The sequence below is a fragment of the Somniosus microcephalus genome, chromosome 26 (assembly GCF_052327205.1).
Source record: "Somniosus microcephalus isolate GS21.2 chromosome 26, FLI_Smic_1.0, whole genome shotgun sequence".
NCBI classification, from domain to species: domain Eukaryota; kingdom Metazoa; phylum Chordata; class Chondrichthyes; order Squaliformes; family Somniosidae; genus Somniosus; species Somniosus microcephalus.
Genome location: NC_141012.1, coordinates 13376169 through 13391560, shown reverse-complemented (window position 1 = coordinate 13391560; position 15392 = coordinate 13376169). Strand labels below are relative to the sequence as shown.

The 15392-nt window shown below is 45.3% G+C and overlaps 1 protein-coding gene across 1 annotated transcript in view; it reads right to left on the bottom strand.

The window, feature by feature from the left end:
• Nucleotides 1–15392, bottom strand: part of LOC147100298 (uncharacterized) — a 187565-nt gene that overhangs the window by 19942 nt on the left and 152231 nt on the right. Inside the window, exons 13-14 of the mRNA XM_085968228.1 lie at nt 8295–8464; nt 5408–5524 (exon numbers count right to left, since the gene is read on the bottom strand). Of these exons, the coding sequence (XP_085824354.1) occupies nt 5408–5524; nt 8295–8464 (287 nt within the window). The remainder of the gene's footprint in view (nt 1–5407; nt 5525–8294; nt 8465–15392) is intronic.

Here is a 15392-nt window from a genome sequence, read left to right as displayed (position 1 = left end):
TGTTGATGATTCTGCCATTGCCATTCACACCTCATCTAGACTCATCTTTGTAAAGTCTGTGGGTTGTATAGCGAAGTAATACACCGACTACAAGAGTAACTTTAACAGGACTTTACTATTCGAAGGTCAGGGCGAATCTGCCCCATAAATCCTGACACAGCACTTATATACTGGTGTGGTCACCGTCGGTATTACAGTATACAGCAGCCAAGATAAAGTAGTGCCACACCTAAAATAGTTCTCTTAAAGGTGAACGGTTACATACAATAGTTCTCTTAAAGGTAGAACAGTTACATACACTACAATCCTCCCTTTTTAGCTTACAACATACTTATTCCCCATTAAACATAACCTCCTAACATATATCCAACTTTATGTTAAAACAGTTCATAGATTTAGTCTCTGCGGGAAACAGTTCACAGATTCAATCTCGGTGGATGCGCCTTCCGTGCTTCTTGGCTCGGTCCTGACAACGCCTCAGTGGTGCAGCAGTTCCCCGTGGTGTAGTCGGTTCACGTTGCTGGAGTGACTCATCCAATAGTCCTTCACTGGACTTAACAGCTTGAACTTCCGTCCTTCTGAACCAGCATTGTTGGCTTGTAAAACTTGAGTACTTTGGGAAGTTTTCTACTTCCAAACTGATTTGACTCCGTTCGCAGGGACCCCGTGCGTGATCTAATAGTGATGATGATGGTCCAGATGATCATCATCTTCTGCTTCGTCTTTTCCTTTTCTGCTCTTGGAGACTCTCGGGGCTCCATTGTCAGCTGCCAGCTGCCTGCACAGTTCCTCCCGTAGTAGCGCCACCATCTCCCAATGTTCCTTAGACTTTTTGTGATTCATCAAGGTTTCTGCACTTTGGGAGTTTTCATCACAAGCTGGGCAGAACAGGTCCTCGTAATATTCGGTGTCGCTCAACAGGTCATGGTAATATTCGGTGTCGTCCTGAGCTAAGCCAGCGGGAGGGTCTTCTATTTCCTCCTTGCCCAGCTGAACGTTAGCCGACTTTTGTTCTAAATCCCGACATCTGTCCTGAAGAGACTTCATCATGCGTTCAGCTTCATCCCGCTTTTTCTGGGCTTCCTGCAAGTCTTTTACTAATGACCTCATTTGTGATTTCAATACTTCAACTTCATTCGGAGATTGATTGATCGGACTATTCAATCCCTCTACTGAAGTAGCTGTTTCAGCATTCTGTTGTTCTGCATTGACGTGAGTCAGCGTACTTTCGGCATCCAAGAGCGGCTCTGCTGCAGTCTTCTCAGTCTGTGTTGCCACCTCAGCTATTTCAATAACTTTTGAGAGTTCCGAACCCCTTTTCTTTGAAGATTGAGGCTCGTGTTCCAGTTTTTCCCATTTCAGGGTCTTGTCCCTCAGCATATGAAGAAGTTGGCTGACTGTTAACTCTTCTGCCATCATCCGTTTCCCATTAGCTGCAGGGCTGTTTATAAACTTGCCCTGGGGCTCCTTTGCTGTTTCTACTTTGCCATCATCCGCAGCCTCCACCATTCGAATTTCCACAAATGAATCGTCCGGTGATGCTGCACCCAACTTCAGTAGGAGCTCGGAAGTCATGTCGACCAAATCAGCCTTTTCTGCCTGCAACCTGCTAACAAGCGCCTTCAGTTGCTGCACATCTTGTTCCACCAGATTAGAGCACGCACCTTCAGAAACCGAATCAGCTTTGATTCGTTTGGCCTCCTCTCGCAGACGGTTTGTGTGCTCCTGCTCCCTTTTCTCCCTCAGCTGCTTCTGTTGTCTTTCCAGATTCTCCCATTCGGTGTCATAGAACTTTTTCATTGCTTTCATCTCTTGTTCGAGACGGCAACTCAATTGCTCTAATTGCTGTCGTAATTTGAAATAAGTTTGAGTTCGAGCTCGGTGTTCCTCAGTAATGTATATGTCTGTAAACTGAACAGACTCAGAATTCTCTGTCAAACTATGTTGTTGTTGTTCAGTGGAGTTCTGTTCTGAAACTTTGTTCTCCTCTGGAGCATAAGCCTTTATGCACGCCTTCGTTTTTCCAACCTTAGTCAGCAAGTCCATTTTAGCCTTGTCTTTCATACTTGGGCTGGACTTATCGTCATCCGTTTCAGAGTCTGAGCTGATTGTCCGCACCGAGTCCTCACTCGTTATTGCTTTTAGGTAGTGCCATTCCATGTCTATTTTCTTGATCCACTCCCGTCCTAGAAGTGGTGGTCCTCCCTCAGGTAGTACATATAAGTCCATTCCTGGGTGTTCTTTGCCCCTGTCTCTCACCTTGACTCTTATCTTTCCCATGGGGTATACTTTATGCCCCATGTATGTCTGCAATACGAACTTGGTATCTCTCAAGGGTATATGTGAGAATAGCCGGTTGTAATCCCTTCGATTTATGACTGATAGGGCTGATCCAGTGTCCAACTCCATTTTTACTTGGACTCCGGCTATTTTTAGCATGACCCAGATAGTTTGTAGGTCAGCTTCCTTACTCACATTGTGAATTCTCAGACTACCCAGTTCCTGGCCGTTTGGGTCTGAATCCGAATTCGGTTCATCTGAACTCTTCTCAGCCACCTTGTGTACTTTGTTGTACTTTTCCTGTGATGGTTTTCTTTGGTTGTTGGTCTTCTTTCCTGACCGGCATACTTTAGCTATGTGACCCAGTTTGCCACATTTTCTACATTCCTGGTTTTTAAACCAGCATTGGTTCTGATCGTGTGTTGTCTTCCCACAACGATAACATTTCGTTGTACCCGAAGTAATTTGATCCACACTGAGTACCGCTGCCTTTAGCTGCATTTCCGCAGTTCCTTTCGCTGCGGCTTCGTGTGATGCCGCAGTAAGAACAGCCCTCTCAAGTGTAAGATCGTTCTCTTCGAGCAGTCGCTTTTGCGTTCCTTCCTTCGACAACCCGCACACGAACTTGTCTCGCAATGCCTCTGTCAGATTTCCTCCAAACTGGCAGTATTTCGCTAATCTACGCAGTTCGACCAAGTATTCCGCGTTGCTTTCCTCTTTCCGTTGCGTTCTTGCATAAAATTTGAATCGTTCCGCCAACATCAGCGGTGTGGGGTTCAAGTGATCCTTCAGAACAGCAACAATATTAGCGAAGGTCTGATCCGCCGGTTTAGCTGGTGATAGAAGATGCCTCAATAGCCCGTATGTCTTCGCCCCCATTGCGTTTAATAAGGTGAGGGCTTTATCATCATCATCTATTTTATTGGCCCCACAATATATCTCGATACGTTCTACGTACGTGGCCCAATCTTCCACCTTGGCATCGAAGTTGTTGATGTTACCATGCTTAGGCATCTTCACTATCTCTCACTATCTTTCTGCGAAACAACAGAATTTCTCTTTAACTTTTTAACTTTTCCTCTTTTTTTTTTCAAAAATGGCGGTTTCCCGCGCTTGTCTTCTTCCCCGCTTACTGGCAAAATGGCGGTTTCCCGCGCTTGTCTTCTTCCCCGCCTCCGAAAATGGCGGTTTCCCGCGCTTGTCTTCTTCTGGTGGGAGGGTAAGCTTTGCCCTCGGGCGCCGACCGCTGGTTTACGGGGTTTGCGGTCTGTGCGCCGGCTTCAGTTTATTCTGAAGCGCGCGCTAGAAAAGCCGATAGCGTTCCTTGTTCCCCACCCCTTCTTCTTTTCGGCAGGGGCAACCGGCGCTGGGGACAACCAGTTGGCGTCGGACAGATCCAGCTCCTGGTCCTTCACGGCAGCTGCTGTGAGCCGCTGGCCAGAACCTCGCTCGGTCTCTCTCTCGGGCTCTGTCTCTCCCGCTCGCGCGGCTCTCGCTGTCTCTTTCTCGGGCTCTGTCTCTCCCGCTTGCGCGGCTCTCGCTCGCTCTCTCTCGGGCTCTGTCTCTCCCGCTCGCGCGGCTCTCACTCGCTCTCTCTCGGGCTCTGTTTCTCCCGCTCGCTCGGCTCTCGCTCGCTCTCTCTCGGGCTCTGTCTCTCCCGCTCGCGCGGCTCTCCCTCAGCGGCTTTAAACGCCTCTCCCAGACCTCCCGCAGTCCGGTCCTTTCCTCCCCGGCTGCGGCTACGTTCTCCGCGGTTTATTTATTTTATATCGTCCCGCGCCTTACGATCCGGTCGCAGCGCTTCGTGGCCTCAATCACTGTCTGGCCTTTTTCACCCCAATCGCGCCTCCCAGCTTCTCGCAGTCCGGTGCTTTCCTCCCCGGCTGCGGCTGAGTTCTCCGTGGCTTATTTATTTTTATATCTTCCCGCGCCTTACGATCCCGGTCGCAGCGCCTCGTGGTTGCGGTAGTTGTCCGGCCTTTTTCGCCGTCGCGGTCTAGCCGTCTCACGACGCTCCCCAGCCCGCTTGTACCGCGGCTTCTGCTCCACGCTGCCCCAGTCTCAGCGCCTCTGGGCCCGACTTCTGTCCGGCTCCTTTCCCCCTCGACCGTGGTCGAGTGCACCGCCCTTATCCTCCGTTTATTTGTTTCTATTTTCCCTTTACTCACAGTCACCGTGGCCGACTTGCCTCTCGTGTTGATCGGCTCACTCACCACCGTGGCAGAAGGGACAATCCGTGCCTGTTGCTGATGGAAGACTTCATGTCTGAAGTCTTCCTTCTTTCTTGCTGTGCAGACTCGAGTTTTCTCTCAGCAGAACGACGAGGGCGGTTGCCTCTTCTCGACGCTTCGTTAACTGCTTCGGACGTATTGCTGCACGCAGGGTAAGATCGAACTCGTCGCCACTGTAAAGTCTGTGGGTTGTATAGCGAAGTAATACACAGACTACAAGAGTAACTTTAACAGGACTTTACTATTCGAAGGTCAGGGCGAATCTGCCCCATAAATCCTGACACAGCACTTATATACTGGTGTGGTCACCGTCGGTATTACAGTATACAGCAGCCAAGATAAAGTAGTGCCACACCTAAAATAGTTCTCTTAAAGGTGAACGGTTACATACAATAGTTCTCTTAAAGGTAGAACAGTTACATACACTACAATCTTTTGTTTCTTAACTTGTCCCATTACCATCTCCTTTTGCCTTCCACCATCATCCCTTTTGTCTTTTAATCTCTCCTGTCTTCCATCCTATCACAGACCTTCCCATTTGTTCTTTCCTCCACATCTCCTTTCCCTGCCCCAACACTTGCTTAAAAATCTGTTACATCTCTACCTTTTTACAGTTCTGAGGAAAGGTCATCGGCCGGAAACGTTAACTCTGTTTCTCTCTCCACGGATGCTGCCTGACCTGCTGAGTGTTTCCAGCATTTTCTGTTATTTCTTATTAAGTGCTGATTCATCCTTACAATTATGCCAATTAATTAAAGTATTTTAGAAACAATATAATTAAATTGAAATATTATTAAATTGTCTTAGAATGTAACCAATGTATTATTGTGTCAATGTACGTACATCATTTGTTTATCTTTTTCTAACGGACATATCTCTAAACAAACATCACAAACCTTCATGTTGACAAATTCGTGTGACCTGGCACCACTGAGCTTCAGAAAATAATCCAACAGCAGGAGGTTTCCTTCCTGAACTGTGAAGTGCACCACTGTTTTGTTGCTTTTCACATCCTGTTTACATAAAACAAAACCGTTAAAATACGCATTTGCATTCGTGAACTTGGTGGCTAGGCCTTTTCTTGTGTTTAGTGCCACACTAGAGTTGCCATGTATTAGGACCTCGGAGCATCGGCTTGGCTCAGTTGGTAGCATGGTTGTGGGTTCAAGTCCCACCCCAGGGACGTGAGTGCAAAAGCCTAGACAGTGCAGTACTGAGGGAATGATGTCTTGTTGGAAGGGCTTGGTAAAGGTCCGTGACACAACTCAAAGAAGAACAATGAGAATTCCTGTCACAACATTCTTCCTTCAGCTATCCATCATCAAAAAACAGATGAAGTGATCATTTGACCCATTTCTGTCTGTGAAACATTGCTGTATGCAAATTGACTACTGCATTCTGCCCATGCAATAAAAGCGATTACACTTCCAAAAGTAATTCATTAATTGTGAAGTGCTTCGGAGATTTTGAGGGCGTAGTAAGGTGCCATATAAATGCAATTTCTTTCTTTTTCTTCTCTCTCTTTCTTTCTCAAAATGTAACGAGTTCCTGATCATGGTCAGACTACTTGGGAAGTTGTCCTGTAGAAGTAAAGTATTTTCTCATAGGGTGGCAGAGAAACTTTAGAGAATAGCTGAATTCAGACTGCTCTTGGTGAGCTTGTAATTAGTTATAGAGCAGTAATAAAGTTGTAGGAGCAGACTGCCTATCTGGCTACTTGCAAAGGTGCACAGTGTTTAGGACACAAAAAGGGGGACAAAATAACTTTTTAAAAATGGGGTATGAATGAAGATGCACAAACTTAAGTAATCTTCGTGAAGCCCATGTAGCTCTCCAATTAAGTTTTCAGGTTCATCTCCTATAACTAGTTGAAAATTACTGTAATTACTTTGTTTTGATGCAGGGGGTTCAAACTAAACCAAAATAACTCAATATAAAGTTATGGTTGGAGTGCCTCCTGAAGACAGATGCCTGCTGCATTCATTACCACATTGCATTTTGGTTCAGTTAGGTGTAGGCTTATTCATCCCAATATTGGGAATTACATCTATGACCTCCTCTCAATTCTCTTCAGCATTTCACAACTATAATAGTGAGGAGATAACTGCCGCACAGGTATTTGCCCATGCTGCTCTTGAAACTCCATTCCTAGCCTAGGCTGCCGCAGCACCCTTCTGTTATTTCAGCTGAGACTAGACAACTGAACATAGGTTGGGGATTGAACCCAGGACCTTTCTGATCTACGTGGCTCAGTCCTGCCAGCTGAGAAATGGGAGAATTCTTCCTTTCCAATACCTTGACTGAGAATGGAAACTTGAACTGTGTATGTCCTTCCTCTACATAAAGGCAACCTAGTGAAGACTAGCACATAGGAGTAAGGATACTATCGTGTAGCGGTTATAGTTACATACATAGAATTACATAGAGTCTACAGCAGAGAAACAGGCCATTCAGTCCAACTGGTCTATGCCAGCATTCCAAATACCAGCCATAACAAGTTGTGGACAGGTTGGGTGATTGGGCAGATGCATGGCAGATGCAGTATAATGTGGATAAATGTGAGGTTATCCACTTTCGTGGCAAAAACAGGAAGGCTGATTAATATCTGAACGGCAATAGATTGGGAGAAGGGGAAGTGCAATGAGACCTGGGTGTCCTTGTGCACCAGTCGCTGAAGGTAAGCATGCAGGTGCAGCAGATGGTTAAGAAGGCAAATGGTATGTTGGCCTTCGTAGCGAGAGGATTCGAGTACAGGAACAAGAATGTCTTACTGCAGTTGTACAGGGCCTTGGTGAGACCACACCTTGAGTATTGTGTGCAGTTTTGGTCGCCTAATCTGAGGAAGGATGTTCTGGCCATGGAGGGAGTGCAGCGAAGATTCACCAGACTGATACCTGGGATGGCAGGAATGACGTATGAGGAGAGATTGGGTCGATTGGGCTTATATTCGCTGGAGTTTAGAAGAATGAGAGGGGATCTCATTGAAACTTATAAAATTCTAACAGGACTAGACAGACTAGATGCAGGAAGGATGTTTACGATGGCGGGGGAGTCCAGAACCAGAGGTCACAGTCTAAGGATAAGGGGTAAGCCATTTAGGACTGAGATGAGGAGGAATTTCTTCACCCAGAGAGTGGTGAACCTGTGGAATTCTTTACCACAGAAGGCAGTGGAGGCCAATTCATTAAATATATTCAAGAAGGAGTTAGATATATTTCTTAAGGCTAAAGGGATCAAGGGATATGGGGAGAAGGCAGGGACCGGGTACTGAATTTGGATGATCAGCCATGATCTCATTGAATGGCGGAGCAGGCTCGAGGGGCCGAATGGCCTACTCCTGCTCCTATCTTCTATGTTTCTATGTTTCTATGTGAAATTGAATTCTATCTCCCTGGCAATTTGTGGCAGGTTGACTCTATGTTGCATAAAAAAGAATTGCTACTCAAGAAGAACTTCTCAGGACAGAATTAGGGATGGAGAATAAACGTGGCAATGCCCATATTCTGAGAATAAAAAGAATAGGAAAAAATGGTGCAAAAAATTATTTTTTAATACGGAATATTTACTCAAAAGTAATATGAAAAAGTGAAGAAAGTTTTTTTTGTTTCTAGCATAGGTGGAAATACACACAAAGTTTAAAAGTGATAGAGCAAAGTATTCTTGTATATATAATATGTAAAATTGTAGTAAAATATACACAATTATTTCTGCAACAAAGTCTGTGAAAGAGTTAATAAAATTGTACTTGGTTGTACAGTGAGGCAATTCTGGTAAACAAGTTACCTGGCTGGTTATCAAGGCTCCCATTTCAATCAGTAGTCTGATGCAGGACTGCAGTTGTTCAGCTTTGTACTGTAGCTCGTTCTGCCTCTGCGGCAGCAGGCCATGGTCATAGCATAGTTCCCGAAAAGCAGAGTTATGAGCAATGACTACACAATGCAAAGGAGTAAGCCCTGAAACACAAGGAAAAAACAACAGATAACCCTGTGGCAGACGGACTAGCAAGAAATGGCTTTTGTTTGTTCTGTCCTGATAATTATTTATTGCACCTTTTTTCAAAACTGACTTCCTGTAAGAGAAGTACTTTTGCAGGCTTCCATTTTATAATAAGGCTTTCTGTATAAACATTGAATTTTTATTTATTAGGCAGCTAATGATTAAAGCCTTGTCTACTCAAGCCTGTCCTTGCAGCATTCCAAGTAAAGAGGTATTCATTCATTCTTGTTATCTGAAGTTCGATAGGATTGTTTTAGGGCGGTCTGGAGAGCCAGGTACTGTGTGTGTTATCTCAGGTGAGGTATTAGAACTGTTATAATATAGCTGTTAGGCTAAGACAAAGACCACGATTGTTGAGAAGCTATTCGGGTGAACAAGGCTAGTTAGTACCTCTTTTTCCGGTACATTGATGACTGTATTGGTGCCGTTTCCTGCTCTCATCCCGAACTGGAAAATTTCATCAACTTTGCTTCCAATTTCCACCCCTCCCTCACCTTCACAGGGTTTATCTCCGACTCTTCCCTTCCTCGACTTTTCTGTCTCCATTTCTGGGGATAGGCTATCGACCAATATCCACTATAAGCCCACTGACTCCCACAGCTACCTTGACTACACTTCCTCCCACCCTGCTTCCTGTAAGGACTCTATTCCATTCTCCCAGTTTCTCCATCTCTGTCATATCTGTTCCGACGATGCCACCTTTCATACCAGTGCTTCCGATATGTCTTCTTTTTTCCTCAACCGAGGATTCCCCTCCACCGTGGTTGATAGGGCCCTCGACCGTGCCAGTTCCATTTCCTGCACTTCTGATCCCACCCCTTCCCCTCCCTCCCAGAACCATAATAGGGTTCCCCTTGTCCTCACCTTTCACCCCACCAGCCTCCACATTCAACGGATCATCCTCCGCCATTTCCGCCACCTCCAGCGTGATCCTACCACCAAACACATCTTCACCTCCCCTTTCAGCATTCCGAAGGGACCGTTCCCTCTGCGACACCCTGATCCACTCCTCAATCACCTCCAACGGCACCTTTCTATGCAAGCGCAGACGCTGCAACACCTGCCCTTTTATCTCCTCTCTTCCCACTTTCCAGGGCACCAAACACTGTTTCCGGGTGAAACAGCGATTTACTTTGGCAGGAAAAATAAAAAAGCAAACTATTATTTAAATGGAGAGAGATTACAAAATGCTACAGTTCAGAGGGACCTGGGGGTCATTGTGCATGAAACACAAAAAGTTAGCATGCAGGTACAGCAAGTAATCAAAAAGGCAAATGGAACGTTGGCCTTTATTGCAAGGGGGTTGGAGTATAAAAGCAGGGAAGTTCTGCTACAACTGTAAAAGGTATTGGTGAGACCACACCTTGAGTACTACGTACAGTTTTGGTCTCCTTATTTAAGGAAGGATATACTTGCATTGGAGGTAGTTCAGAGACGATTCACTAGGTTAATTCCAGAGATGAGAGGTTTGACTTATAAGGAAAGGTTGAGCAGGCTGGGCCTATACTCATTGGAATTTAGAAGAATGAGAGGTGATCTTATTGAAACATATCAGATACTGAGGGGGCTCGACAAGGTAGATGCAGAGAGGATGTTTCCCCTCGTGGGGAAATCTAGAACTTGGGAGCACAGTTTCAGAATAAAGGGTTGCCCTTTTAGAACTGAGATGAGGAGGAATTTCTTCACACAGAGGGTCGTAAATCTGTGGAATTCTCTGCCCCAGAGAGCTGTGGAGGCTGGGTCATTAAATACATTTAAAGTGGAGATAGACAAATTTTTGCAAGATAAGGGAGTGAAGGGTTATGAGGAGTGGGCTGGGAAGTGGCTTTGAGCCCAAGATCAACCATGATCTTATTGAATGGCGGAGCAGGCTCGAGGGGCCAAGTGGCCTATCCCTGCTCCTATTTCTTATGTTCTTACTTGTACTTCTTTCAATTTAGTGTACTGTATTCACTGCTCCCGGTGCGGTCTCCTGTACATTGGGGTGACCAAATGAAGATTGGGTGGCCGCTTTGCGGAACACCTCCGTTCAGTCTGCAAGTGTGAGCCCAAACTTCCGGTCGCCTGTCGTTTTAATTCTCCGTCCCGCTCCCACTCTGACCTCTCTGTCCTCGGCCTCCTACACTGTTCCAATGTAGCTCAACTTAAACTCGAGGAACAGCACCTCATCTTTCGATTAGACACTTTACAGCCTTCTGGGCTCAACATCGAGTTTAACAATTTCAGATCATAACCTTTGCCCCATTTTTCCCGACTGCAGCTGCTGTTGATGATTCTGCTATTCTCATTTACACTTCCTCTAGACCCATCCTTTATTTCTTTACTTGTCCCATTACCATCATCTTTTTTGTCTTTTAATCTATCCTGCCTTCCACCCTATCACAGACCTTCCCTTTAATTCTTTTCTCCCCTTCCCTCTTTCTTTGCCTCTGTACTCACTTAAAACCTGTTATTCTCTAACCTTTTCCAGTTCTGATGAAACGTCATTGACCTGAAACATTAACTTTGTTTTTCTCACCACAGATACTGCTGGACTTGCTGAGTATTTCCAGCATTTTCTGGTTTTAGTTAGGAATAAAGGTGTCTTTTTAATCTATTTAAGGAAGACGTAAAGCCTAGATTATTAGAATGTTGTCAGAGTGGAAACAGGACACACTCAAGGCAAGGCACAGAGAGTCTGATCACTTCAGGACCTTGAGATCTTAGTCAGGTTGTATTTCAATGTCTTATTCACTGTGTTAACCTTTGGATTTAACTTCTTTGTAGTTTATTTTGTAACTAATAAACATTGAGTAAATTGGACCTATACTCTCTGGAGTTTAGAAGAATGAGAAGTGATTTCATTGAAACATATAAGATTCTGAGGGGGATTGACAGGGTAGATGCTGAGAGATTGTTTCCCCTGGCTGGAGAGTCTGAAACTTGGGGGCATAGAACATAAGAACATAAGAAATAGGTGCAGGAATAGGCCACTTGGCCCCTCGAGCCTGCTCCGCCATTCAATAAGATCATGGCTGATCTTGGGTTCAAAGCCACTTCCCCGCCCGCTCCCCATAACTCTTCACTCCCTTATCTTGCAAAAATCTGTCTATCTCCACCTTAAATGTATTTAATGACCCAGCCTCCACAGCTCTCTGGGGCAGAGAATTCCACAGATTTACGACCCTCTGAGAGAAGAAATTCCTCTACATCTCAGTTCTAAAAGGGCAACCCTTTATTCTAAATCTGTGCCCCCACGTTTTAGATTTCCCCACGAGGGGAAACGTCCCTTCTGTATCTACCTTGTCGAGCCCCCTCAGTATCTTATATGTTTCAATAAGATCACCTCTCATTCTTCTAAATTCCAATGAGTATAGGCCCAACCTGCTCAACCTTTCCTCATAAGTCAACCCCCTCATCTCTGGACTTAACCTAGTGAATCGTCTCTGAACTGCCTCCAATGCAAGTATATCCTTCCTTAAATAAGGAGACCAAAACTGTACGTAGTACTCCAGGTGTGGTCTCACCAATACCCTGTACAGTTGTAGCAGAACTTCCCTGCTTTTATACTCCAACCCCTTTGAAATAAAGGCCAACATTCCATTTGCCTTTTTGATAGTGTCAGGATAAGGGATCGGCCTTTTAAGACTGAGATGAGGAGGAATTTCTTTACTCAGAGGGTTGTGAATCTTTGGACTTCTCTACCCCAGAGGGCTGTGGATGCTCAGTCATTGAGTATATTCAAGGCTGAGATCGATGGATTTTTGGACTCCAGAGGAATCAAGGGCTATGGCGATCAGACAGGAAAGTGGAGTTAAGGTCGAAGATCAGTCAGGATCTTATTGAATGGCGGAGCAGGCTCGAGGGGCCGTACAGCCTACTCCTGCTCCCAATTCTTATGTTCTTCTGTATGCTTTGGAACAAGGCTCCCTCTTGTCTCTGAGTATCAAAGACCGAATCCAATATAAATCACTTACATGTCCCTCTTTCTTTTGAATTTCTAAGTGAACACTGATCTGTAGCCAATTGTTCGGAGTTATACCAGCATGTCCTGAGACATATGATGTATCCTTCAATTAATACTCCCATCCTGCTGGATCAACTTGAATTGTAGGGTATGAGAGCAAATCACACCTCCTATCACTCCGTAACAGATAGTACAGGAAACTTCGCGATATCCGGCACCGACGGAACTGGCGTGATGCCGATCTATGAAAACTTCCGGACAGACCAGCGCTAATGTTGAAGGATACGGAGGTTTTCATCTCCGTATCTGACAACAAACACTGTTGCTTAGCAACAGCTTGTAAACAGTCGGCCCGTACCTTGGAATCGTCTCTGTAGCTTAGCAACAGCTTCAGAGAGGCTTTCCAGAGACTGACTGTTTAAAAAAATGCTAGGAGAAGAAAAAAAAAGAAAAAAACCTAACAAAACGGCTGCTGATTTCTGCCGTTAGATCGAGGTTTCCGGACATACAACCTCCGGATAAGCCAAAGTTTCCTGTATTGGCATAATGGACATGATCTTGCCAGCCCTGGGGAGGCGGGTTTGGAGGCGGGACTGCCGGAAAAATGGCAGAATCTGGGGGCGGGTGCCCAACCCACCTCCATACCATCTTCCCAGGAGGCAGGTAGCCGACCCGCGCCGGGTCCCGTCTCCTGGAGGTGGGAAGGGGATTACAGCCACTTAACTGCCTGTTAACAGGTAGTTAACAAGCAGATAAGAGGATTATCCCCATTTTACCCACGCAAGTGCGGGCTTCCCGAAGGCTGTGAACCCCGCCAGGGTCACTGACGTGAGCAGTGGGTCTGCAGGGGTTGGAGGGGTGCAAAAGTGCGCTGTGAAGGTAAGTGATGGGTGCAAGTGTGGAGAGGTGAGTATGTGAGGTAAGTGGAAAGTGTTAGAAAAAGTTTACTTACCTTTGTTTTTTCCTGCAGGCTTCAATTGTTGGGGATGCAGAGAGTCTCGCACCTCTGCGGCAGAGATGACAGATGGCCGCTGCATTCTCCAATGTAACAACTATCTATTTTCTGCTAAAGAACTCATCAAACTACAGAGAATGTCAGTGTTTGACAACTTCAGAGCTGTCAAATGATGACAATTCATCTGTCAAAAATTTTTGACAGATGAAACGTCATATGCTGACGTTCTCTGTACCTGGCTTCCCCTTAATTGGCCTGCTAAACCCGCTGGGCGGGCTTAACGAGGTCAATCAAGGGAAAATAGCGTGGGTTGGCCAGAAGTTGAAGGAGGCGGGACTAAAACCCGACATGTGAGAGTCCCGCCTCCAAAAGCTCCCCATTGGCAAAATCCAGCCCAATGACTCACAATGACACTGAGCTGGTTTGCAAATTCAACTCTAATCCATTCTCACCTCTGATTCACATCATGAGTTTAAGCCCCACTCCAGAACATAATCTAGGCTGGCACAGCAGTGCAGTATCGAGGGAATGCTGCAATGTTAGAGACACTGGAGGTAATTTTAATTGAACTGTCCGGGCAGGAAACCCATGGGATCGGACTTAAATGCAGAGTGAATTTAGGCAAAGTGTACAAACAGCGTCGCACCCAATCCCGTCAGTTCCTCGGTGGGTGCGTTAGGCTAAAATTGCCCCAGGCTTTCTTTCAGATGAGGTATTAAACCAAGTCTGTCTGTTCAGTTTGATGTAAAAGACCCCACGGCACATTTGAAGAAGAGAAAAGCATTCTCCTGGTGACCTGGTCAACATTTCTCCCTCAACCAATGCCACCAATAACATTGTCATTTATCTTATTTGTGGGATCTTGCTGTGTGACAATTAGCTGCTGCCTTTGCCCATATAACAAAAGTGGTTGTACTTCAAAATTAATTCATCTCTTGTAAAGCACTTTAAAATGTCCCAAGGACATGATAAGATACTACAGTAATGCAAGTTTCTTTCTATGTCTTGTCTTTCTGATCGCTGCTTAAGTGGGCTGGAACTACTATGATTCAAGTACTCTCCAGATACTTTTACTCCTGCCCAATGCAAAAGCCCTTCCTATAGGCAAGCCCACACTCCCTAGGAAAGAAATAAAGACTTGCATTTATATAGCGCCTTTCACAAACTCAGGACGTCCCAAAGTGCTTTGCAGCCAAGTACTTTTTGAAGTGTAGTTACTGTTGTAATGTAGGAGACGCAGCAGCTAATTTGCACATATATGAAAATGACCAGATAATCTGTTTTTTTAGTGATGTTGATTGAGGGATAAATATTGCTTAGGACACCAGGGATAACTCCCCTGTACCATGGGATCTTTTACGTCCACCTGAGAGAGCAGACAGGGCCTCGATTTAGCGTCTCATCCGAAAGGCGACACCTCAGCACTCCCTCAATACTGCACTGCGGCATCAGCCTAGATTTTTGTGCTCAAGTCTTTGGAGTGGGACTTGAACCCACAACCTTGTGACCCAGAGGCAAGGGTGCTACCAACTGAGCTACTGGCTGACACTAAAATGTGACCTTATATGCAAGGTAATCTGGCACGTAGCATGCTCTGGTGGACAATGGACCCATTTACCAGCAAGATGTGCACTGGAAACATTATGGAATGCCATCATATTCTGATCTCTCTGACTGATGGACAAATAACACTCTGAAGGACCAGGCTAAAGACTACAAATCAAGTTTATGAAGGAGTAATAAGATTAACAAAAGAAAACAACAGATTGGCTTGCGTACAATACCTCACTTAACCTACAGTATCTTTCAAAACAATAATGTCTCACCACCTTAACATCTTTTGATACTAACACTTTCAGTTTGGACTAGGCATCTGTGAGGAGATGTTTTAGGTGAGATTGAACCCCAACAGAATTCTCATGATTGTTGGGAACACGTGAATGAGCAAAATCATATCATACTTATGCCTAGTTTCAAACTGCTT